The 24165-nt window shown below is 33.0% G+C and overlaps 2 protein-coding genes across 2 annotated transcripts; both read right to left on the reverse strand.

Moving 5' to 3' along the window:
- Positions 1-3622: 3622 nt before the first annotated feature.
- Positions 3623-5568, reverse strand: LOC143546777 (fasciclin-like arabinogalactan protein 2). Its single transcript, XM_077038369.1, has 3 exons — positions 5167-5568; positions 4328-4929; positions 3623-4111 (listed from the first exon to the last, which is right to left on the reverse strand). The coding sequence occupies exons 1-3, from the start codon at positions 5525-5527 to the stop codon at positions 3854-3856; spliced, it is 1221 nt and encodes a 406-aa protein (XP_076894484.1). The 5' UTR covers positions 5528-5568; the 3' UTR covers positions 3623-3853.
- Positions 5569-19394: 13826 nt separating this feature from the next.
- Positions 19395-21743, reverse strand: LOC143546766 (uncharacterized). The gene is made up of 5 exons (XM_077038355.1): positions 20383-21743; positions 20132-20308; positions 19950-20069; positions 19750-19821; positions 19395-19668 (listed from the first exon to the last, which is right to left on the reverse strand). Exons 1-5 carry the CDS (start codon positions 20581-20583, stop codon positions 19534-19536), a joined length of 705 nt encoding a protein of 234 aa, XP_076894470.1. The 5' UTR covers positions 20584-21743; the 3' UTR covers positions 19395-19533.
- Between the last annotated feature and the right edge of the window lie 2422 nt (positions 21744-24165).

The following is a 24165-nucleotide window of genomic DNA, read 5'->3' on the forward strand; positions in this document are numbered from 1 at the left end:
TGAATTTCTTGAAACAGAGATGATCCTGACCCATGAGATCTTACAATCAAATGTCTCCGTTGTTTGAGTCGCTTGATTGTAAGATCTTGAGATACAACCCTCACAAACGAACGTAGACGGATCACATCCAAAAATTCTTCACTGGGTTAGCCACAACGTGGTCGGTAACGTGTGGCACTTGCCACACATTTGTGGATGATCTAAGTCCCCTACTAGTTCCAAATTAGGGTACCTCATCATCAAGCTCAATAAATATGTTCTTGATTATTTGACACAAGTTATTAAGTTAAACCATATGCCTCACTGGATCTAATGATTCGAAGTTACCAAAACTTAGCTAAAGAAAATGAAATGAGTTTAGAAATTATTGAAGGTGTGTCAAGATTTATAAGCTTAAAAATAAAACTAGATGCATTTTTATAAAGCATTGCAACTATGTTGAAGGTTTATAAACTCTTAAAAAAATATACATAAAAATTTAAATATATTGTTTATTTATAAAGTTAAAAAAATCATGTAAACATATCATATCGTATATCACAAGTCACAATTACCAACCAGATCTGATCTAAACTACATAAAAGATTTGTTTGTATGACTCATTCTCGCTCACCTCATCTTACCATTTATACTCTTTAGGAACATGGTGTAAAGAAAAGCATTAAACGTTACTTATCATAGTTGTTACTTGACGCAAGCAAAATGTACAAAAGTAAGGGTTGGAATATAAAATTATTATTTATGTACGAATGTAAGAATGATTTCCGAAGTATCTTGAAAAGGTAATGCTTAAACTCACTATTGGATTTAAAGGTATGGATATAATATGCCTTTTGCTTGTAGATTTTGTTCCATATCCTTTACTTGCAAACCATGCTCACACAACTTTGATGCCTCTTTGCCTTTATACTCTTTACAAAACAAGTTTACATGAAGGGTGTCTTATTGTTTTCCACATTTTTTGAAGTATAAATATTTTGTGCTTAACATCTAATAACCAAATATATTTTCTCAAACAAAAGTTTGCAAGGATGCTCTTTCAAATTTAAAAACAAAATTACACTATGATCGAGTTGAATACAAATTCAATAGAATTGTAACTTACAATTGAAATAATGAAATGCAAAGAACAAGTATAAATAGAGATGTTGAGGCTAAGTTATTATGTATGCACAGTTTAACTATCAAATCAAGCATGACTTAAATGTCTTGATATACCACTAAGGCCATCCGTAATGAGCGGCGAATCTGGACGACAAACGGTGAAATTGGGCGAGAACACTGCCCCACTGGGCGAATTGTGGGGCGAAAGAGGGGGGGGGGGGGGGGTATTTGTCATCGGCTTTGGTTTGTATATATATTAATATTATATATGTTTGTGAGTGTGATGTATGTATATGTATATAGGGCTACAACACCATTACATCTCAAAAACAAAAACCTACCATTTACTAACTGGGCGGCACATGACGTAAGTCGTCCATTTTATAACCCCTCCACTACACATAGCCTAATCATATATGAAAGAAGATCATAGCTTCTTGGTTGCAACGAACCTCTAATCAAATATTCACTTCTACTACCAACTTTTTGCTTATGATTATAAGAGGAAATTGATTTTCATTTGAAAGGATTTGAAGGAAGATTATTCATATCAGTTTATCTGAATATAACGTGAAGATAAAGTTTTAACGTTTGATAAGATTCTTTTGTAACATCATTTCCGTTTTTTAAGAACTGGAAAGTGAAATTCAAATCAAAATTAAAATTCTAACTTTGTAATAAGTAATCAAATTAACATTCTAATTTTTAACGAATAACCAAACTCAAGTCACATTCAAACTAGACATCACAAGTATACAAGGTTTGGTTTTGTTTCAATTAAAGTTGGTTAATGAATACACATTAACCGAAAACATAATCGAATGGTTGGTTAATCGGGTTTATTTAACTATAACCGGTCGACTTTGTCAGTTTTGGTTATACTCGGTGATTCGGTTTTCAATTATGGTTCAACTTTATTCCACCCCTTTACACTTGATTATTATAATAACAATCAAACTTCATAAAATTTTCAAAATATTAACATAATTAACTTCCCAACTTGTTACCGTTCAAATATAAAAATAAAATTACATATAGAACCGTAAATTCTTCAAAAAAATCATTTCTGTGATATTTTCAGTTTTAAGAAATATATGACATTAATTAATTTTTAAGATGTCCTAATCATATTTAAGACATCTATAGATCTCTAGAACAAGTCCAGATATCCCCACGTTTGTTTTTCTCTTCCTTCAATGATTATTTTCAAGACAAGCAGACAATACACACTTGCTCTCCATCACATAAATTGCCACTCGTACAAAGACAATTTTACAAAGCTGTATAAAGATGAGGGAGACAGATTCCTATACATCTTTTCAATTAAGAAAAAAAATATTGATTAAAAAAACTAAAATCTACTTCAAAGGAAATTTGTTGCAACATTCCAAATTCGAGCCCAACTTATAATACAAGTAATTATTCTAGTGCAAGATGTTTGTATGTTTATTATTGTTTCTTAATTTAACCATTACGGTTTGGTAGAATGTTGATAGGGGTTGCAAGAACTCAAATATTTGAAGATGCTTGTTTGAGGGTTTTGAAAGTTCGAACGTGTTAGACGATGCTTCTAAGCTAGATAAGCATTCTTTGCTGCTATCAATGTGTTACGAATAGTAGGATTTATTAGTTTAGTCATTAGTTTTTGGTGATGTAGAGAATTGGAATTTTTTTTACATAACTAGGAATTTGAGGCTTTTATGTTAATTCTTATTTTACCTTTTCTACTACTATTTTATCAAGGTCAATTTTAAAACACTATGTATCATATATCCTAGATTGAGTAGATTCCTAACATTACTTACTACGCTTCCTAGAAACTAATTTTATATTCTTTTTACATGAATAAAATATATATTTTTTATTGGGACAGTTAAGAAAATGTGTGTATCTAAAAATCAACGAAGTATATATAAATCAAATGAAATAAAAAGGAAAAATACGAATAACGTATAACCCCAACTGCCTCCAGCTAGGCACATGCCCACAACCAGTTGGCAGATTCTTCAATTCTTCGTTACCATCTTATCTTCATCAAACGTACTTTGTGATTTATAAATTGATTTTACATTATTATTTATTACTAACACACTTTTTTACACAATTTAATACTATTTCTAATTTTGTTTTCATTTAATGCAATAAAATTAAGTTCTTGCCAAACTAATATGATAGCTAACGCGATACTAGTTTTAATAGGTAGAAGCCATTTAATACGTAACTAATTCAAATATAATAATAATAATAATATAATACTATTTACAAATGCCATATCCACATACGTATCTATCTCTTTAGCTATTGTATAACCGTCTTTCCTTTTATATATTTCATTATATTTGGTCAGTAATACGTACTTACGTAGAAATCTTCAACAATTCTCACAGTTATGCAATTTAAACTTTAAATAAATTACGTATCAATCAATAGCAACGTGTGGAGCGTTGCTATTGATTGACAACTAAAATAACAACGCCGAATTTATGCTTAATAAATAGCCATAAAGGAGAGTAGTAGGTATATCATACAAACACTTTCTATTTTATAAACAACACAAAAGTAATTACAATGAAAACAACCCGAAAAAAAAAAAGACTCAATTATTTTTGTTTATGATAAACAACAAAATAAATATCTTTTTAATCATAAATTAAAAACAAAAAATAAAAAAGAGAGAATTCTATTCCTGATGAGCAAATCCATACCCGCTGTCACTTTATCACACCGACACTCAAAAAAAAAAAAAAAATCAAACCAAAACCAACCACAACAAGCTGAACACCATCACCACCACCGGTGCCACCAGCCTTCCACCACCACTTACCGTCTGATCCGCCGCATCATCGTCACTATAGTCGTCATCGGAACCCGGTCCTGGCGCCTCGGCGTCATCCTCCGTGGAGTCTCCCTTCTTCGCCGCCTTCTTTTTCTTCTTTGTGCCCTTGGGGGCAGGCGCGGGCTCATCGGCTTCAACCGTGCCTTTAAACAACTCTCTCGGCAATAAAACCTAATTAGACATAATGTAATTAAACAAACGTTAAAACTATTAAGAGGTCTGACCAATTCCATACATTATAAAACTTATCTATTAAAAGACTTTACAAAACACTAAAATATTTTTAACTTTAAAGTAAACCCTAATATTATTTCTTTATTACTGATTCAGAGATGGTCTTTTAATAGTATCAGACTATCAAATAGTCTTTTAAAAAGTTTTACTAACCTTATCGACCGTGTAAATCGCAATCGGCTCCGCGTCAACAACGGTCCCATCAATCGTCGCCGTAACAACCTTCGTCTTCAACTTAACATCGTTACCGTCATTCTGCACGGTAAAATCGTACTTTTTCTTCGCTCCTTCCGTCGCTAACGTGTTCATCAATCCGTTACTCGATCTAAGTATACCCAACGAGTTATACAATGGAATACCATGGTAAAGCAACAACGACGTCTTCTCCGAAGCCGTTAGGTTCTTATATTTTGGCGCGAAAGCAGAAATCGCATCATCTCTCGGACAAAAAACCGTTACACCACTCTCAACACTGCTTAAAAACGTTCCGATCGCACCCGAAGTTGTTAACAGGTCGTAGAATGACTGGCAACCTTCTCGTTGTAATAAGGAGGTTAAGTTTAGATCGGGAGCGGCCGTTGGGGCTTCGGCTTCAGGCGATTGTAAAACGGAGCTGATTTGAATTACGGAGATGTTGTATGCCATTTCCTTGATCGATTTCACGTAAACGGCGTCGGTTTGGGACGGGTTGTCTTCCGGCGTGAACCGGACTTTTCCGCCTTTGACGTCGGTGATGTGGACGTATCCGGTGGTTCCTGGTGTAACATGGTAAAATAATTAATTTATTTTTATTCAATATAGGATTACGATATAAATATATTATATATACAGCTAAACTAAGAAAAAATATTTTAATGTCACAGTTTAGCTGTATATATTGAATATTATTTTATTTAATATAGGGTTACAATATATACTAAATATTATATTTTAATATATAATGGTGAAGCGTGACACTAAAACTCTAAATACTATATTATATTTCCTTATACCTGGTGCTTCACCGGTGGCCTGGTATAGGGTGGCGGTGGTGGTGGAGCCCTTGGTGACCTGGTGGAGCTTTTTGGACCCGAAGTAGTCGGCGAAGATGTGGAGTGAGAGGATGTTTTTCATGGTTTGAAGAGAGTAGCCTTTGGCGACAAGGGACGACATTGCAGCATTGTCGACCGCGCAGACGGTGATGGTTTGCCTGCGGTTGATCTCATTGGCGAGGTGAGTGATGGTGAGGTAGTGGTTGAAGGTTGAGAAGCTCGAGTCTGAGGCGAGTATTTTGGTGATGTTGTGGGCGGTGATGGTGGTGGAGATGGAGAGGAGGAGGAGGAAGGCGAGGGAAGTCGCCGGTGGCGTCGGCATGGCGGAATGTGGTGGTGGTGTTGGTAGTAATGGAAGATAAGCTAGTGAAGTGAGTGGTCTATGTGTGTTTAAGTGTGGTTATATATATCCATGTAGAATACGTGATAGCTTTTCAATAATGTTTTTATATATCATAAAAGCATTTAAGTGGTTAAATCAATTATGGTACAATAATTAAGTTAGTATTATTTTATATGATACCTAAAATCATATTAAATGTTGACATTAAGGCAGACGCCAGACTCTCTAGCAGAGCCGAACACGAGTTTGATTAGGGTCAAGCTCAACTTGTTTTGATTACGAGAGCTTAAAATTGAGTCTAACACCCGGGCTTGGTTCATGAGTCGTTTTTAAAGATCAGGCTTAGCTTTGACTTGCTTATTTGTAATTTAATTATTAAATAATTTATATACATTTTAAAATATTTTTATATAACTTGAGGTAAACCTTGACAAGCCTAAGCTTGGAGCCTCGTATCGAGGTCGTGTGGAGTGTTTAAACGTGTCAAAGCTCGGCTCAAGCTCGATGGGGTTGTGTTGTGTTGTTTGTAACTAATACATAGAGGCCTAAGTTAATTAAACTTAAAAATACACTAGGCTCGTTAAGCCTAGACGATCTTCATATACAAGGCTTGAACTCGGACTCTACTAAGGCTTGGCTTCTTTAAATAAGTTTCTCGATCTAATCTTAAGTTGCTCACGAGCGTCTCGGCTCATTTGCACCGATGGTGACCCATTTATGGCATGTTTAACATGTTTGTATTGTCTAGATAAACAAGTTACACACGGAATAGAGTCATGATTACGTCATTCTAAGTTATATACAACCTATCAACTAAATTGTACATGTCACATTTAGGTTAAACAAGTTAAATGTATACGGCTGGGCTTGGTATCTATAAACTCATCAACTGAGCTGATTAAAAGTAACTAATGTAATGATGTAAACCATAGTTAACTTTGCAATTGTATGAGAAAAAAACATTATGTATTTCCAAAAGAAATAATAATAATTAAGAAGAAAATGATTTATAATGAAAGGGTGTGGAGGAAGTGAGTTACAGACTGTCGATCAAATTATTTGGGTCCCCATTACCATCAATGCTATATATATTGTTGTGTTACATATAGTATAAAGTCATCCAAATGTTGTAGAATATTATTTATTGTACACCTAATTTAATTGATTTTCAGTAAAATATTAAATAAAATAATTAAGTTTAATAATCTCTGTTAAATACAAACAACCGTATCACTGTCATATTGTCCACGTCTACACCCTCCCACTGTTTTGTCTTTTTATCTAATCCCTTTGTTTTAGTGGTCCACGACATATTTAGTCCATACACTTTCTCATATTACAAAATCTTCCAGACAATTTATGAATTTTGGGATAATTTCATGAATAATTCTTTATATACTCTTATTAGTATTATTTTTTTTAAAACAACTATGTCATAAAAACATTATGCATGATTCAATAAAAGCTTATATATTTTAAGAAAATATTAGATGACAAAATTAAAAGGGAATATATGAAAACATGGATTTTTATTGTGCTTTTATGTATTTTAACCTTTTTCATAAACGATATATAACTTCAGAGAGAGAAATAGAAGTATTTTGTAATTATATATCAAGAAAACAACCATTATGATAATATTCCCAAGTATGTTTCAAATTGTTTCACAAGGTCGCACCTAAATTCATAAATATGAAAAGAAATATATATTTTTTACAAGTATATATTTATTGTATATATCATTGATTAAATAACCATATTTGGTCACAAATTTTACCAAAAAACCTATTTTGGTAAATATTTTTCAAATAACTCAGTTTGATAAATATTTTCCACCCTCCCCCATTTTAGTAAAAAACTCTAAATAACCATATTTGGTCACAAATTTTATTAGAGTTAGTACATGATTGAAAAAAAAACTCGTATTTAACATGGTTGGTACTAAAAACAAAAGTAAATTAAAAATTGAACATGTAAACTTCAAGGAATTGAAAAGGTTGGAGTTTTTTAATGACAAGTTTGTGTTCAACGTTTAAGACGAAACATTGAAGGTCGTTTGATAAGCTAGCAACTTCGTTTAAAATTTTTCATAAGCCAGTCTTGGTCTTTATAATTCTATTTGCGCACATAAATCTAGTAGTTCTCATTTATGTCTGTTTATATTCCACATTTCTTAATGATGCAAAAATAATAATAATACAACTTTAAATTTTAAACCGGTATTATGTTAAAGATCGAATAAAAAATCTACACATTAAACATCACCAAGGATGCTATATTTAACAGGATTTATAGATTCAAGATAACCAGATGAATCGCATAATTCAAGATTTGTATATTTCTTTCTTGCATTTTCTGTTTTGTGTGTGTGGGTGGTGGGTGTAGGGTGGTAAAGTGATATATGATGTATTTAGATGAACATATTACCAACCACATAAGTTTAGGGGGAATTCTCGATTTCTTTTGCTCTTGGTGGGCCTTCAAAGTTGGTAAGCGCGGGACCCAAATCAGTGTCGGTTGCTAATTAAAAAATTTTTCTGACATGTTTCATGCATGATGTTTGAGCTCTGTCGACTAAACTCACATGTTTCAGTCTATTCGAATTTGTAAAATCAAATCAATTTTCAAAAGATAAATAAACTCAGACTTTAAATGATAACTTAAGTGAGAATACACACATTTTCATAATTTCATATATAGGTGATAAGGTGAACCATTAATCCATTGTATAAATACTCTATACTTGTACTTTTATTTCAAGTATGTTTTACCTTTTAACTGCTAGTAAGCTACATGTAATTTAAAACTATATTATTATGATGATATATAGTTTTTATTTTCTTCGCAAGACACAAGTGGCGAATAGTGGCTCCTATGGTGCCATTCTTTGCTAACGTTGTTGGTCAAAATGTCAACGCACTTGCTATGCGGGAGAAGAGCAAGAGTAAAGACCGTCCCAAAATATCACATCATGTTTACTAGAGGTTAATTGATTCAACTAACTCTCAATCATGCATCATATTAAGATAAAATCTTTTTGGAACCATATAATTCATATTGCTATTAAAATAAGTATGTATCAAATTAAAAAATAAAAAAGCATATTACAAGTTAATATACTTACCTCTTAATAAACATAAAGTGTAAACCTTTAGAAAAGTTAAGAATAAGATATTTGATCCACAAAATATCAAAGTAGACTGGTTGAATCTTAAACTTACATAAGACTAACATGTCATGTCATGACTATACAAAAAATATTATGTTTATGTTACTTCACATGCCATGACTTAATTAAAAAAACAAACGGTGTCAGCCATAAAGAATAAAAAGTGGAAAATGAAACGTAAAAGATGGCAAAACTGATTTTTAAACATCATGAATGAAACCTGAAAGTTAAAACAAATGTAAAGGATGTATTATGTAATTTTTTTTAAATGTTATAAACCCATGTATATCTTTAAAAAAATAACTTAATGTCTTCTAGTTTAATTGTTGGCATCGTTCATATAAACCAAGTCACATGTTCACTTAAGAACCAATATTGAGAATCGCGAGAATCACAAAATGTATTTGTACTTAGAGCTTTGAATTTGGTATACAAGACAATTATATTAACCATCCATGTTCTCTCCCCCATACCTTGTTTAATCTTTTATGCACCGTACATTATACAGTTCATAACATAATACTAGTTTTGAAAAAATATTTGTATAATCTAATAATATAAGATAAATAAATTAAAAACTTTCTGTCTTAATATAGAGGTGGTGTGCCGGTGTTACCAAGTTTCATCAATTTCTAACCTCTATAACCCGTCACAAGCATAAACATCAAAATCTCAACGTGCATATCATTGTTTAAATACGGTATTTTATTTCATCGACACCTAATATATCTTATTAAGTAAAATCACCAAAATGGTGGAAAAGTCTACTCTTCAAAAGAGTTAAACGACCCGATTCCCATGACTTCATTAGCTAATGGTTACTATATTGGTTAGGGAATACTACTTATCATTCGGATGTCTCCTTAACGGCGTTTAAATACAAACATATTCATATTTATATGTTTGTGAACGATCATGCCTTCTGTTTGTGGAATGTCAATTGTACTTATTTAAGGTGTACAAGTTTTGGTCAAGTTTTGATGGGCTAAAAGGTAAGTTGTTGTATTTGTTCAGTTGCTTGGTTTTAAAAGGGTCACACTAATAACAATGGGCTGCTATTGGACCGAATGGAGGGACTGTTATATAATCAACAGCCCACGAGTGGACCACACTGTTTGAGTTTTGGGCAAAGCACACAATTTAATCAAATTTAATCACATCCCAGCGAGATTATTATATATTTTGTAAATCATGGATAAACTCACATTCTCCCCTAAGATGCTCGATTATTAATTTCTTCTTCACAGTTGTTGACTTCCTTCCTCATATCAAACTAGCCAAGTTTTGGACATAAAACCCATATCACAACTTGCTCATCGTTTCAAACCTCCTCATCCTTTTAACACTTTAATAACTATGGTTGGTTTTGAGCCTTTTTTAACCCCTAATTCTTAAAAAGTTTGATGTCCAATATATAAAGCTTCACTTTCAAATACCTTGAAATACACTCTTAGCATTTAGACTCATTTGTTACATTAGTTTTCGTCATAAAGTTTAAAACCCACCATTAAATAATTTAAGTCAAGTGTAGGGCTTACCCACTTTAAAGAGACGCGTGCCTCTTAGATAGAAGGGCTCAGGCTTAAAATAAGAGTAACATTTATTGTTTAAAATGAAAATAAGTTAAAAGTAAATTACATTTAACAGGGTATTTCATTCTAGCTCACCATCAAGCCGTTAAATCATCATAATTTGATTCAGACACCTTTTATAGGATGTTTAACAAGTTTTCATCCACATTTGGTTATAACATGTGTTACCACATTTGGTTAATTATGTGGATTGTAAATCAAACTCAAAGGCCAATAATATTATTGACAAAAAAAAGGCTGACTTGTAGGAAACGAGAGACCGAAACGTATAGCAAACCTATACAATCCTTAGATAGGAAAATTGAAAAAGTTAAAACGACACAATTCCTCTCACTCAAAAGTTAGTTGATTGTTTCTATGCTTCAGCCATAAAAATGAGATTGTTTTGATCTCATTAATCACATTGTACATCGAAAGAGGTTTGTTATTAAAGATCATGTCACTCCTTAATTTCTGTATCGTCCAATAAGTATCAACCGAAATCACTTGATTTGCTCGACATTTCTCCTAATTGCTTGTATGTTTAAGAGGTTATTCAAGTACATCCTTCACCAAATCAGAAGAACCGAGCTTTTGGTAACTTAACCCAGTCATGTATTACCGACCAAACCTATTTCGTGGCCTTACAATGCACCATGAGATGAAGAGAGGTTCCGAATGCATATCCAAAACACACTTATTATCACCCGCATTGTTCCCTCTATATTACAATTGCTCATTGATTGTTATCATATTCATAAACAGTCTCCATATGAAAAAAAGTTATATTTCATCAAAACCCAACTTAGCCAAAAGGTGAAATCAACCTCAAAACTTTCACCTAAAAGTCGGAGTTAGAGTCGGGTGGTCCTTTCCAAAGCCACCGATCTGGTTGTTCATATAACATCACGTGTGAAATTAAGCACATACAACTTTCAAGCTCAAGTTGTTGATGGGTCGAATCATGAGGCCTCTTCCATCTGTTTTTTTTACTTGACTGGTTTAAAAAATGATGTTTTACCGGTCTATTAGTCGGTCTAGTTTTAAAATCTAATCTAAAACAAAATGCAAGTTTATTTCAATCTTTTTATGGGAATTTACATTATTAACAAAATATAAAGTTAAGAATAAATAAAATATGAAGTCTGAAATTGTAAAAACAGTTGGTGACAAGATTTAAGGTTAAGAACATGAAATCCGGCCCAATCATCTTGTTTGATTTCTTCATTCGAAAAACAATGATGAAATTACACGAGTAAAAAGTAATTCGTCTAGTTATGAAGTTGGTTCCTGACCCGACTAACCGGTCTAGTTCTATTAAAAAACCATGATGAAATTACACAAGTAAAAAGTAATTGGTAAAAACAATTCGGTATGGTTTGAAGGGGTTTGAACTAAGGGATTTCTTGTTATCGATTTTGGTACAATGTTCTTGTATGTAAGAAAGTGAAATTTAAATTGTAATATTATTATATATAGCCAAGTTATTCTTTGTATTGTTTATGTGCGACTGAAATTCCATGTAAACAAATAATTTAATGAATAGTTAGAAATGATGATAAATTTGAAATGGTTGAAAGAAAGGAATTGAAATTTTTAACTTATTAGGTCATACGCAGTGGGGCGAAGGTTGGGGCAAAAAGGGGCAACAAGGTGGTGGAACACCGCCGGCGATTTTTGGGCGAAAAGCGGCGGGGGCGACATCTCCTTCTCGTCGTTCTTCTTTCCTTTTTATTATTATTATTATATTGTTTATGTGTTATATATGTGTTATATATATGTGTATATATATATATATAACTATAACACCATTACATCTCAAAAACAAATTTTCATCTATTGCTGACTGGACGCCACATGTCGCAATTCACCCTAGTCTGTAGCCCCTTTACTACGCATGGCCTTAGTGTCAAACCTTATTTCATGGGCATAGTGGTGTGTGAGTGTGTTTGGAGCGTTGGTTGACCAAAATAATAACACACAAAATAAATCACAATAAAGTCAAATAGTTATTGAGATAGAGTGGTTTTTGGATGTTGGTCTCTGGTTAACTTCAAAAAGAAAAAAATTATAACTTTTTTAATATCAGCAAATAAGGTGAACCAGTATTTTACGAGCTCGGACAGTCGAGCAGGTGGTTACAAATAAATACGTGATAGAAGAAATAACGAGATTGAGTTTCTCAACAATTAAGAACTTCCCAATCACCATTTTAGTTAAAAAAAAACTAAACATTTTATCAAAATATAATAAGGAACAATTTTAGGGAAACTACACGAATTATGTAAGCATACAAATTCACTATCCATTTTTTATGATTTTTTGAGTGGTATATTAGTCGAATAAAAGAAAAGTTATAAGAATAGATAAAAATTATTATAATAATAATAACAATAATAGAATAAAAAAGTATTATTTAGTTAAATAAAAATAGATATAGGTAGAAATGTGGTAGATTTTTAAAGATTGAATAATATATAGTGATGCATATGTTTTTTTAGCTAAACTGTAAGGATAATGATAAATCTATCTATATCTATAATATATATATAAATGAAATATTTAAAAGTTATCTTGTTACTTTCTATTTTTTCTTAAGTTATTAGATTGTTTTACTTGTAAATGAGAGTTTCTCATGCTTTGACCTGAATTCACGGTTATGGGTAATGGTTGCCTTTGTTGGTGCACAAAAATAAGATACTCATACTCGACAGTGTACTCCACACCTACTAACTCGTATCAATTTATATCTTAGTTCTCTATGTTCTTGCTAAATTGTGATTAACCAAAATGACCTAATGACACTAAAATCATTAAACAAAAGTCCAATATTTGTGGCCTATGATGTTACACGGACTCAAAGCTAGATGAACCTAAAGGCCTATCGCTGTGGTTAACTTAATTCATCACTGATTCACTTTCGTCTATATGTCAATTTCATTGTAGAAAGTAGGCGATGGTGGTGCAACTTTGGCTCAGGAAGAATGGGGTGGGAAGAAGACGACGATGACCGGGAGGAAAAAGGGTAAATATTATAATATATGCCTATATTGGTTGTCAAAATTTATAGAGTAAATGTGTCATAAATTTTCTATTTGTTAATTAAAAGAATATTTTGCCTCTCATGTGATGGGCACATGTAACTACTACCTGGTTTAAATAGATGCCGTCAGCCTGTGAGGAAAACCACATACAAAATTAAACGCTATTGTTTCACTCATACAAAAATTCTATTTTGGACAGAATGTGTTATAGAATCTAAACCTCAGTGACCAAAATAGCATTTTAGCCTTCTAAAATTGCATTTGAACTCAATAGATCTTAAAAATACGGTGTAATTAATATTAACAGTTTCTAAATAATTTGAAGTCATATGCTCGAAAGTGAAATTCAAACTAAAAGTATAAATTAAGCGAAGCTATTTGACAATATTGATTACAAAAGTTAGAAACATTATTTCATTTGGGTTGTGGCTCTAATGATGTTTTCATGCAATGCGTCATCAAGATGTACCATATATTATATACACATGCATGAGGTTAACAACGGTAATTAACAAAGTGGTTTTCATAAAGCTAGTTTTTTGTCCCATAAAGCTAGTAGGTTGAGAGTCGACAAACTTTTGAATTTTTGTTACAAAGTTAATTTAATATTTACCCAATAACCGAATTTTTGGTTTTTGGTTTGTTTTAAGCCTAAAGAAATGTGAGAATATTCAACAATATGTTTCTCTCCATGGATTTCATGTTGGAGGATTAGAACGAAATTCATATGGTTGGATTAGGACTATTGGTTAGACCGGGTCAAATCCCTATTATCTTGTAGTATGTGCTGAATTTTGTTTGTTTGTGTCTTGTAACTGTTTTGGTTTCTTTTATTGTGTAAAGAAAGATTTTAGTTTAAATTGGCTTATTTGTTTAATTGTGTAAGACATGGCTGTTTATGCTAGTTTTATATCATTATATTTATTATTATAAAATATTAAATAAATTCTTGAGAGTTGTCAAAAGATCAACTTCAAAATTTCATAGTATTTGGTGTAAATTTTTTTTATAGGTCGCCTGAAATAAAATCGAATATACAAATCATGTTGCACACTTTCACACACATATAATAGACATGCATGCACACACATAAAACAATTTTATAAACCTCAAACAATGATTCAAAGTATGTGTGCAGTGTACAAAGAATATTGACGGACGAATAGTTTTTTTTCCCGTGATCTCGTTCTTCGAATATATGACTGGAATGAGGGTCACCGCCCAAATTATCATTTGAAAAAGTGGGCTTCGAATATTAGATTATACTGAAAAGAAAAAATAAAATTTGAGATCATGTAATGATAAAATCTTTAACAATAAACCGGTTTTGATAGATAACCTGCCAACCTGGTTTTCAATATTGAAACGACCTCATTCCTATGGGTGAAGAGTAGAATCTGGAGATTGAACCTTGATTGAGAGGGTCGGTACAAGTTTTGTTTTGTAAATATTCCTTTGTAGTTGTCTTGTTTGGTTGTTTTTTTCCTTCCTTTTGTATGTTCAAGCCTCTTGAGTCTTGTGAACTACGAATATCTGTTTAATACAAGTTTGGCCTTTCAAAAAACCCTAAGTGATGTACACCTCTCGTGAGTAATGTCTTCAGTTGTCTATAAGAGTCTAATCTCATGAGTTAATGCAACTACCAAACTTCACAAACTTTTTCTTATTTGTGTCGATTCAAATGACTAAATACTACATATGTTTTTTAAAACGACCAATAAAGCTCGGGCCCTAGGTTCAGCCATTAGCAAAAGGTCATTCACATCCGTGATCTCAGCGATGGTGACCGGTATGCCACCAATTTTAGAGGAAACCCACCGTACAAAAGCTCATTGTGGTAAAACCCATGGAAACATGACATTTTGTTTGATATTTTTTTAAGCTCTTATTTCTCAACGTTTTTAATATCGTAGATAGTCTTCATTAAAAGTAAAATAAAGATCATGAGTAACATTCCATTAGACGAAACAACTAACTGATGTCATTATTGCTACATATAATGAGTATTAATATGTAACTTTCGATGGTGACATTAAATTGACTATAATCTAGTAAGGCTTAAGTCTAATTGTTTGCCTCATAATTAAACTATGTGATATAGAATATCTCACCTCCTTATATTTATAATATAAGTAGCTAAGGGTTGATCGTGATCAAATTTAGATTCGGTATTTCTTGGTGTCCACTTGCTTCCATCACGTGTATGATTCAATATGTTTATGTATCAGCGTCTTTCTTTTCATGTACATATGTCCAACACTTTTGTTATGTCAAAACTACGCTTTAGTACCTACAATTCTTAATAACGTCCAAGCATATGTTATTGCGGGCATGTGCATTAGTGCATATATCCAACGCTTTAGTACCCTTTGCTTTTTGTTGAATTTGATGGGTAGATATTATGATGCTCTATTCTATGTTTGTTATGTTTATAAGTTATAATCTATCAGTTGCAGGATTATGTTTAAAACTTTAAATATAGATTTTTGTTTATGTTGTGTTATGTTTGCACTATATTATGTTTTGGATTATGTTTAACTAGTCTTGATGTGGTGTACGTATGGTTGATTTAGACATTTGTATTGTTAAGTCAAAAGTATACATTTTCTAATTTTTTATTCTTGTATACACAAACTTTGTATTTCGAATGTCTAATAAACTTGATCATTAACCAACTTGTTCATACATTTTCATTTTGTTTTTAATTTTGCAACTCTTTGATTTAGGTTTTGAAACATCACCTTGATTCAGTTTGATAGGAAAGATGCAACTTTTAATAAAGAAATTGTTAAATCTTCATTAAACTTATTTAAGTATTAACTTAAAAAAAAGTTCACTTTCTGTTAAAAATCACCCCCTTAGATGTACTTTTTGTGTAGATTAAGATAATATATCATTGAGTGATTCTGGAAATAGTTAATATGATAGAACTATTGTATTATCCATAAATAGCCATGCATCCATGAAATGCTAACCATGCATATTAAAGTGTTTTGCCTCTGGATTGAAAACATGTGTGATTAAACAATATTTAAGTTCATCAACCCAAGAACATTCATCCACACTTAGGCTGAGGGGTGTGGGGCTTCAACGGGGGCGCGAGCGAAGGCGCTAACACCACACCACCGGGGCGCTAACGGGGCGCTAATGCGAAAAACCATGCAGGCGTGAGCCTGTTAGCGGGAGAAGAGAGAGAAAAGCTTGTCTTGGTTTTAGAAAAAGAGCCGTTGGGCTCTTATTAAATTAAAATTTTTTTTTTCCTATATAATACCCCATTTCACCCATTTTTATACCACAACTTCAAACCTTCACCCAAAATCAATTCATCTTCTCAACTGTTTTTAAAAAAAATGGCTGGAAATTGGTACCCAAACCTTGATTCAGATTATATTGACGACGATTTATGGTCGTCACCGCATCAACCGATGTTTTATTCGGAGCCGCAAGAATCATCCGGCTTTCAACCATCCAACACACAACCGTCTCATAACTTTGTTGTTCCGGAGACACAAGAATCACACGGTGAAGCTACGGGACCAAAAAGACGCGTCCACCGGAAAAAACAACTTGCAACGGACGGGTCGGGACTGGCTTCGACTCCGAGGACGAAACGGAAAGCCACTCCGTGGTCATCGGATGAGAAGGAAGCCTTGTGTCGGGCTTGGATAGTCATTTATGAGGATCGGCGTTGCGGTAATTGTTTTAACGTTTTTAAAAATGATTTTTAATAAAAAAGTTAAATGGAAATCTAATTTATTTATTCATTTTGCAGCCGACTACCAAAAGAGCAAGATTTTTTGGACAAAGGTTAGGGAGACGTTCTACATGCTCGTTGGGAGTACAGAGCGGAACGCCGATATGATTTCGGGTCGGTGGTCCGAAATCAGAAAATTTGTCGGCTTGTTTACTAATCTTTTCAACAGGAACAGCGGTCGTATGAGACAAAGTGGCAGTGATGATTTGGCGGTTTACAATTTCACGGTCGAAGAGTGGAAGCAGGATTGTTTGCGGAGGTATGGGATGGTGAAGACGTGAGACGATTTAAAGTTGTGGGATAGGTTGAAAAGGTGTTCCAAGTGGGTTGAGCTGGTGGCGCCGGACGTTGATGCGGAAGTAAGGCCGAAACGGACTAAAACTAGTTCGTCTGGAGCGTATAGCACTTCAACCAGGTCGGATTGCCGCGTTGGATTCGACCTAAACATTGCGGAGGAGGAAACGTCTTCACCGTCGAGGAGGCGCCCATTGGGAAGGGACGCCAAGGGGAAAAAACCGGCTGAGGGGGAAGCCGTAAACATCGCCAATCTTGTTGAATCCCTCAATAAATTCAACAAAACCATGGAGGTGGTCTCTTATGAAAAAAAGGAAAAAAGTCGAATGAGAGATTTGAACTTTCTTACTAGAGACTTCAGTAACCTAAATCCGGTCGATCAAATGCTAATGGAAAAGCAAAAGGAACGTATCCGAAAGAGGATGATCGAAGAAGACCAAGCCGAAGAATAAGAATAATGTTTTTTTTAGTACTTTAATTTTTATTTTATTTTTAGATATTAATATGTTTTTTTTATTAATGTTTGTTTTTTTTAATAATTTATGAGTTTTTTTAATAATTCGTTGTTTGAATATATTTATAAAAAAATAAAAAAAAAATTCGCTGGAGCCCCTCCACACCAGGGCCAGGGGCTCCAACGGGAGCTCCAACACCCCCCTTATCCAGTTTCTCTCGCTGCCACACGTCATAATATTATTGGTTGAAGCCCCCATTAAAGCCCCCCACACCCCTCAGCATTAGATATGGTCCCCTACAACCTTTGTTGAATCAAAAGCCACACTTACACATCGCCCAACATTAGTAGGCTGCCTTTAACCTCAACCTCCCCTAAGACCTAAACTATTTTTAGTTTTAATATTGGATTCTTTTACATGTTTTGTTGCTAAAGGATGGGGCAAACCGGTTAACGATGTTACTTTTTCTTCTTGCCAAGAAAAGCCGAGCCCTAATTAACTGACAGGTGTTATCTTTCATCGATTTTACATTTGTTCCCTTTCAGGTTACAAGTTCTCATTTTACATGTTTTCATTAGCCCCTTTTTTTGTCTAACAAGAATGTCAACTGATATACCATTCATTCCAACTTCATGCATTCTTAACCTTCTTGGTTATTGATTGAAAGTCTTTCTATAAAGATACTAAGGTAAATAAATAGTCTGTGGGTTAATGTTTTGATTTTATTAAATTATATTTATAGGGTTTGAATCAAAAATAAACAAATTGAACTTACTAATCGTGCGAAGCAAATGAAAATAGGCATAACATATCTACGTACGTATGTACGTACATACGTAATACCTACCAACCTATCTACTTACCCACCCACCAACCTACCTACCTACATATTAAGATTAATCATAGCTAGCCATAGCGCCACGTAGTTCTCTTGCATTTCTGGTAAGAAAACACACAAAAATCACAAAAGAACCTAGGACGGTGATAAATTATAGAAAAATACCTCATAAAGAAAGTTTAACAAATTGAACCAGAAATAGAAAGATATTTTCTAAATTTAACTGCAAAAGTGGATTTTGACAAATAAGAATGCATCCAGATAATATCCTTATAAAGCGTTTTCTACTCCTCAAGAATACGAATTGCGTGTAATGCCATTTGATTGAAAAAATGCTACAAGGATATTTTAATGGAAAATGGATACTATATTGAGGAATTATGATTTTATTTTTGCATATATTGATAATATTTTAATACTATTTGATGATATTAATATACATTTAAACATCTTGAGATATTTACATATTTATGTTTAGGTCTATCAGAATGAAAAACTAGCTTACTACAAGATAACATATATTTTTTAGGAATGAAAATAGATGGTAAAGGTAAAACTAGCTTACTACATGATAACGTAGATTTTTTAAGAGTTGATAATACATAGGTAAAAGCTTTTATATAAAAAAAACTTTCCTTCTAAATCTGAGTATAAAAGACTAATAAGATGGCAATATAAAAGAGAAAATGAAAGACCTAAAAGAAATGTTAAGTATCTTTAATACTCTCCGTGAAGAAGTCTTTGAACTAAAATATTTGACAAGAGTTTGTCTCCTTATTATGAGTTTAACAAGGATGAGGTCCCTTATACAAAATCAAATAAGAGAAAAACTAGATTTTTCTCCTACATGCATTTTACCTTTAGGCCCCTGCCCGTCCCATGGAGGTTCGTTCCAATGTACGCATCACAAGGTTCATTTGGTGATCAGTGCCAATGATAGTTGCCTTTCTAATGTATACACCTTCAGCATTTTTTTCAAAGGCAAAAGGCTTTACCTGAAAAAGATAATTATATAACATAAATACAATACCATTTCCCATTTTTTTTTAATTAATGATATAATTAAAAACAATTACCAATATCCATGCACCCGTCCGTGCTTCAAGTGAAAAGATTAACCGATCATCCTTTCCAAAGAAGAAATCCGCCTATATATATATACAAAAAAACGCTTAATCATTTTAGAGGCCCAACTGTTGTTTTTAACCTTCGGATAACCAATTTCATTGCTAAATCTACACCATACTAGAGGAGGTTAAAGGTAAGTTTTTAATACCATGTCTAAAGGTATAGTTTCCTCATAAGATCCGACACCAGCACCACCATCAATGTTTATCTGAAGCAGGGCCGTAGGCATAATACCTCGATATCCATATATGCGCATGTTGAAATATCCCTGCACAAACAGGATTTTTATAAATCTAAAAAACATAATGAGAATTAAAATATGGAACTAACCCTATTTACAAGGCCCGTGGTTGCCATGCATGCTTGTGCAATGTTACGCTCATAGCCCAAGAAGTTTATTCTAGCAATACCGGTATCTCTTTCTTGAGCATTGGCTTCAAGCATGACAGTCACACCAAATTTGTTACTCAAACGTAGTAGTACACCACAAAATAAGAGACACCCAACCTAACCGGAAAAAAAAAGATAATATATTAATACTCAATCTTAATGCAGTTTTGATATGTATTTGCGTATCTTACGTTTTTCGTTTTGATCATGTACTCTTTTACAGTTAGACCCGGTAACGCAGTATCACCATCTACATCCTCAACGCGATAAGGGCCTGATAACGTTAACACATTTGCATATTTATTAGTGACGTCATGAGAAAAATAAATAAATAAAAGATGCAACTTACCAAAACATGCATATGTGATGTTGGTAGCCAAGTCGCCGTCCATCGTTTTTCCTGTAAAGAACAATTGGTCCTTCAACCAATTAGTATTTTAAGCTAGATAATAATAATAATAATAATAATAATAATAATAATAATAATAATAATAATAATCATGATCTGTCTCCACAATCAAGTACTATAAGTTAACACAAAGGTGCACTTGTAGGCGGTGACAAGTGTGAGGAACCATTAGCACCTTCAAGATTCACTGTCTCAATATTTCACATTCACAGGAATCCTTGATGATTTGAAGAAATAACACTACAAAGCGATAAACATTAGCTACCAAACACAACAGTTTCTGCTAGAAAGTTTTATGAATGTTGACAGCAGTCAATAACAGTACTCTTGATAACCAAACAAAATACATAATCAAATACAAAATATAATTTGCTAACAAGTACTATGATAATAGTGTATTAATCTGAAGTTATTTGAAAATACATGACACTGAAAGTTAAATACTAATTTAGCACTATATATACAAAAACATCATTACTCAGTTGCTTTACTTAAGAGTCAAAAGTCAGATGTATTATGCAATGCAACTTGAGAAAAGTAACACTCCCAAGTCGTCATATAGTATACAGTGAAACAAAATTCGAGCCCTAAACCAGACCATAAACACTCACTCAGGAACTCTAAGAAATCAACAATCATACATATTAGAGGCACATTAATTACAGCAATCCTCTATCAATCATGCATACTAATTAGAAGTTTGACAAATCAAAAGTTATAACTAATCAACTACAACATACAGCAGCAGCAGCCGCAGCAACAAAAAGGATTCCATATATTATCGATGAAATTCAGGTAGATTTAGCAATAACTACTCAGTTCAGAAGCTTGAACCGTCAAAAATATATAATCCCAAGAAAAAAAACTCAAAAACACTCTGTAGTCTGTATAATACAATGCACTCGAGAAAACTCTAAAACACTCACAAGTCTTACAATGCAACCAAATCTGAGCCCTAAAACAGACCATAAACACTTATTAAACCCTAAGTAATTAACAATCATACATATTACAAGCAAATTACAGCAATCCTCTCCCAATCATGCATGCTAATTAGTATGTAGGTTACAGTAACGAACTAGAGCATACAACAGCAGAAGAAACAACAACAATTTCATAAACTATCAATAAAATTCAGGTAGATTTAGCAATTATAAAACGACGAAATGAAGACGATACTCAAATTGTAAGCGAGCATTGTGAAAGTACCTGAAGTTGATGAAAATTATTACGAAGAACGGAGAACACGGAGTGCGTTGATTCTGGTCGCCATGAGAGTCACATCAGTCGTACGTGTAAGGAATTGCGTTGGGAGTATTGTATTTATTTGTACGGGAGGTGATCTAGAGGGTGTTTGGAAGGGTTATTATTCCGAGTATAAACATAATTCTGCGTGTTTGGGATTATTTAAAACTATCTGAGAACAAATTATTTGTGAATTGAAAACTAGTTATTCCTCTATAGGCAGCGAACAACCGGGATGGTGTCTGTAACATCCTGCAGTCTTGAAATAAAAAATATATATATTAGACTAAGTATTTTAAGCAGTCATAGAAAAGATGAAACTACCGTTTTAAGACAGACATGTGTTAATGAATGATATCGAACTAAGACGATTAAATAACTTAGGGTGTGTTTGGGATTCCTTATTTAAGTTTAAAACCCTTTATGTAATAAATGAAAAAGGATTTGTGACTTTCTAATAAGGAGTTTCCAAAAAAGTGTTTGGATTAACATAAATTAATAAGTTGTTTTCTAAAAAGTGTTTTGTTTAACTTATTAATATAAATGACCAAAAAACACAATTTTGTATAAGTGAATAAGTTGTTTTTAAAAGTGTTTGAGTGGAATGGAAGGGTGAAATGAGTATTCTAAACCTATAAGCAGATAAGTTACCAAATCCTAACTTATTGAAAACCTATTTTTTAGCTTTGATGATAAGGAGAAACCTAAAAGGCCTTATGTGTTCCCAAACACTTTATAAACATAAAATTGACTTATTCAACCTTCATAAGTCATAAGGAGAGGAAAATAAAGAATCCCAAACACACCCTTATTTTCATTGATAATATATATGGGTGTATATATGACTATATAATTAACGATATTATGTGCATACATTTTTATGCAAATTCTTTAATTGGTGTTGAAGTTAGACAAGGAGAGGATAAACATGGTTCAATATTAATTGGGATAAGGTGGTTACAAATATTACAACTCATTAGACCATCCGTAATGGAGAGTTATGGGGCGGCGTTTTAGACCCGGAACACCGCCCCCCCTCCTTCGGCGTTTTGGGTTTTTTTTCCGCATTATGACAGGTGTTTGATGAAACTTACGACTATCACCTATAATATTATATATAATAATAATAATACACATACCGATCATAGCTCATAACTAAGTAAAAAAGACTATTTATGTATGTGAGACACGAGAGAGTTAACTATTCGGGGGTGATCAGATTATAGTGATGATCTATTAGGAGGTGGTAAGCAACTAGTGGTGTGACTGGTGGTTGAGCGTAGTAGATTGTCGATGGCAGTCGGCAACGGTGGTAATCGATACTAAGTCATGGTGTAACTATTGGAACAATGGACCAGCTCGATTAATTAATGCGGCCGACCGAGTTAACACCCGTAAGAGTTACACCATGGGCAACCAGCTAAATCCACTTAACTTGTTTAATTGGTAATTACGAATTATATGCGAAACAGATCATTGTAACATATAATCATTGACGAGTTTATATTATTAATACATGTTACTAGTAATATAATATATTGTTTACTTTAATTAGTAAACCTGTTGCGGATATTAAATGAGAGACCGGTATATGGACCGGTTAAAACAGGTACATGAAATGGTATAACAATTCACATGCATCCTTTATTTCCACATGTGTAGCACCCTGTTTTGATATGAAACCCGTAATTTAGTTATTGTTAAATGAGTAAGTAGAGAATACTATATGCATTAGAGATATAAGGCATCTACGCGAGCGCTAAGACGATCAAATCATTTAACTATATATAGCAAAGTATATTATATTTGATTATGACCATGTTCCGTTTTTATTGAAACTTAGGGGGTGTTTAAGATTCCTTATTTTACCTTCTTATAACTTTTTAATAAGTTAATAAGTTATAAAAGTGTAACTTATGTAATTTTTTCTCTCACAGTATAAACAATCCCATACACCTTATTACTTTAAAAAAATTAATAAGTTATAAGTTGATGAAAATAAGCAATCCCAAACACCCTCTTAAGTCAAACGTAGAGAAAATTGAGTTTATTCCAACGATATATGGTATAAAATGCCACATATAATAATATAATTTATAATACAAAAATTGTTTAGTAATAATAATAACAATAAACTGAAGTGATGCACGTGTGCGTATTTCTTTTATTTTATTTTATTATTTTTTACCATTAAACATCTTTGTCATGTCATTTGCTGTAAACGAGCCGAGTTGGGCCGAGCTAGGCCTTGCTCGAGCTCGACTCGAACTTAGCTCGAGCCAGCTCGGCTCGGATCGGCTCGATTTTCAACAACAAGCTG

This window comes from Bidens hawaiensis, unplaced genomic scaffold (assembly GCF_021521415.1).
Source record: "Bidens hawaiensis isolate Kalapana, Puna unplaced genomic scaffold, B.hawaiensis_p1.1 tig00014463_1, whole genome shotgun sequence".
NCBI lineage: Eukaryota > Viridiplantae > Streptophyta > Magnoliopsida > Asterales > Asteraceae > Bidens > Bidens hawaiensis.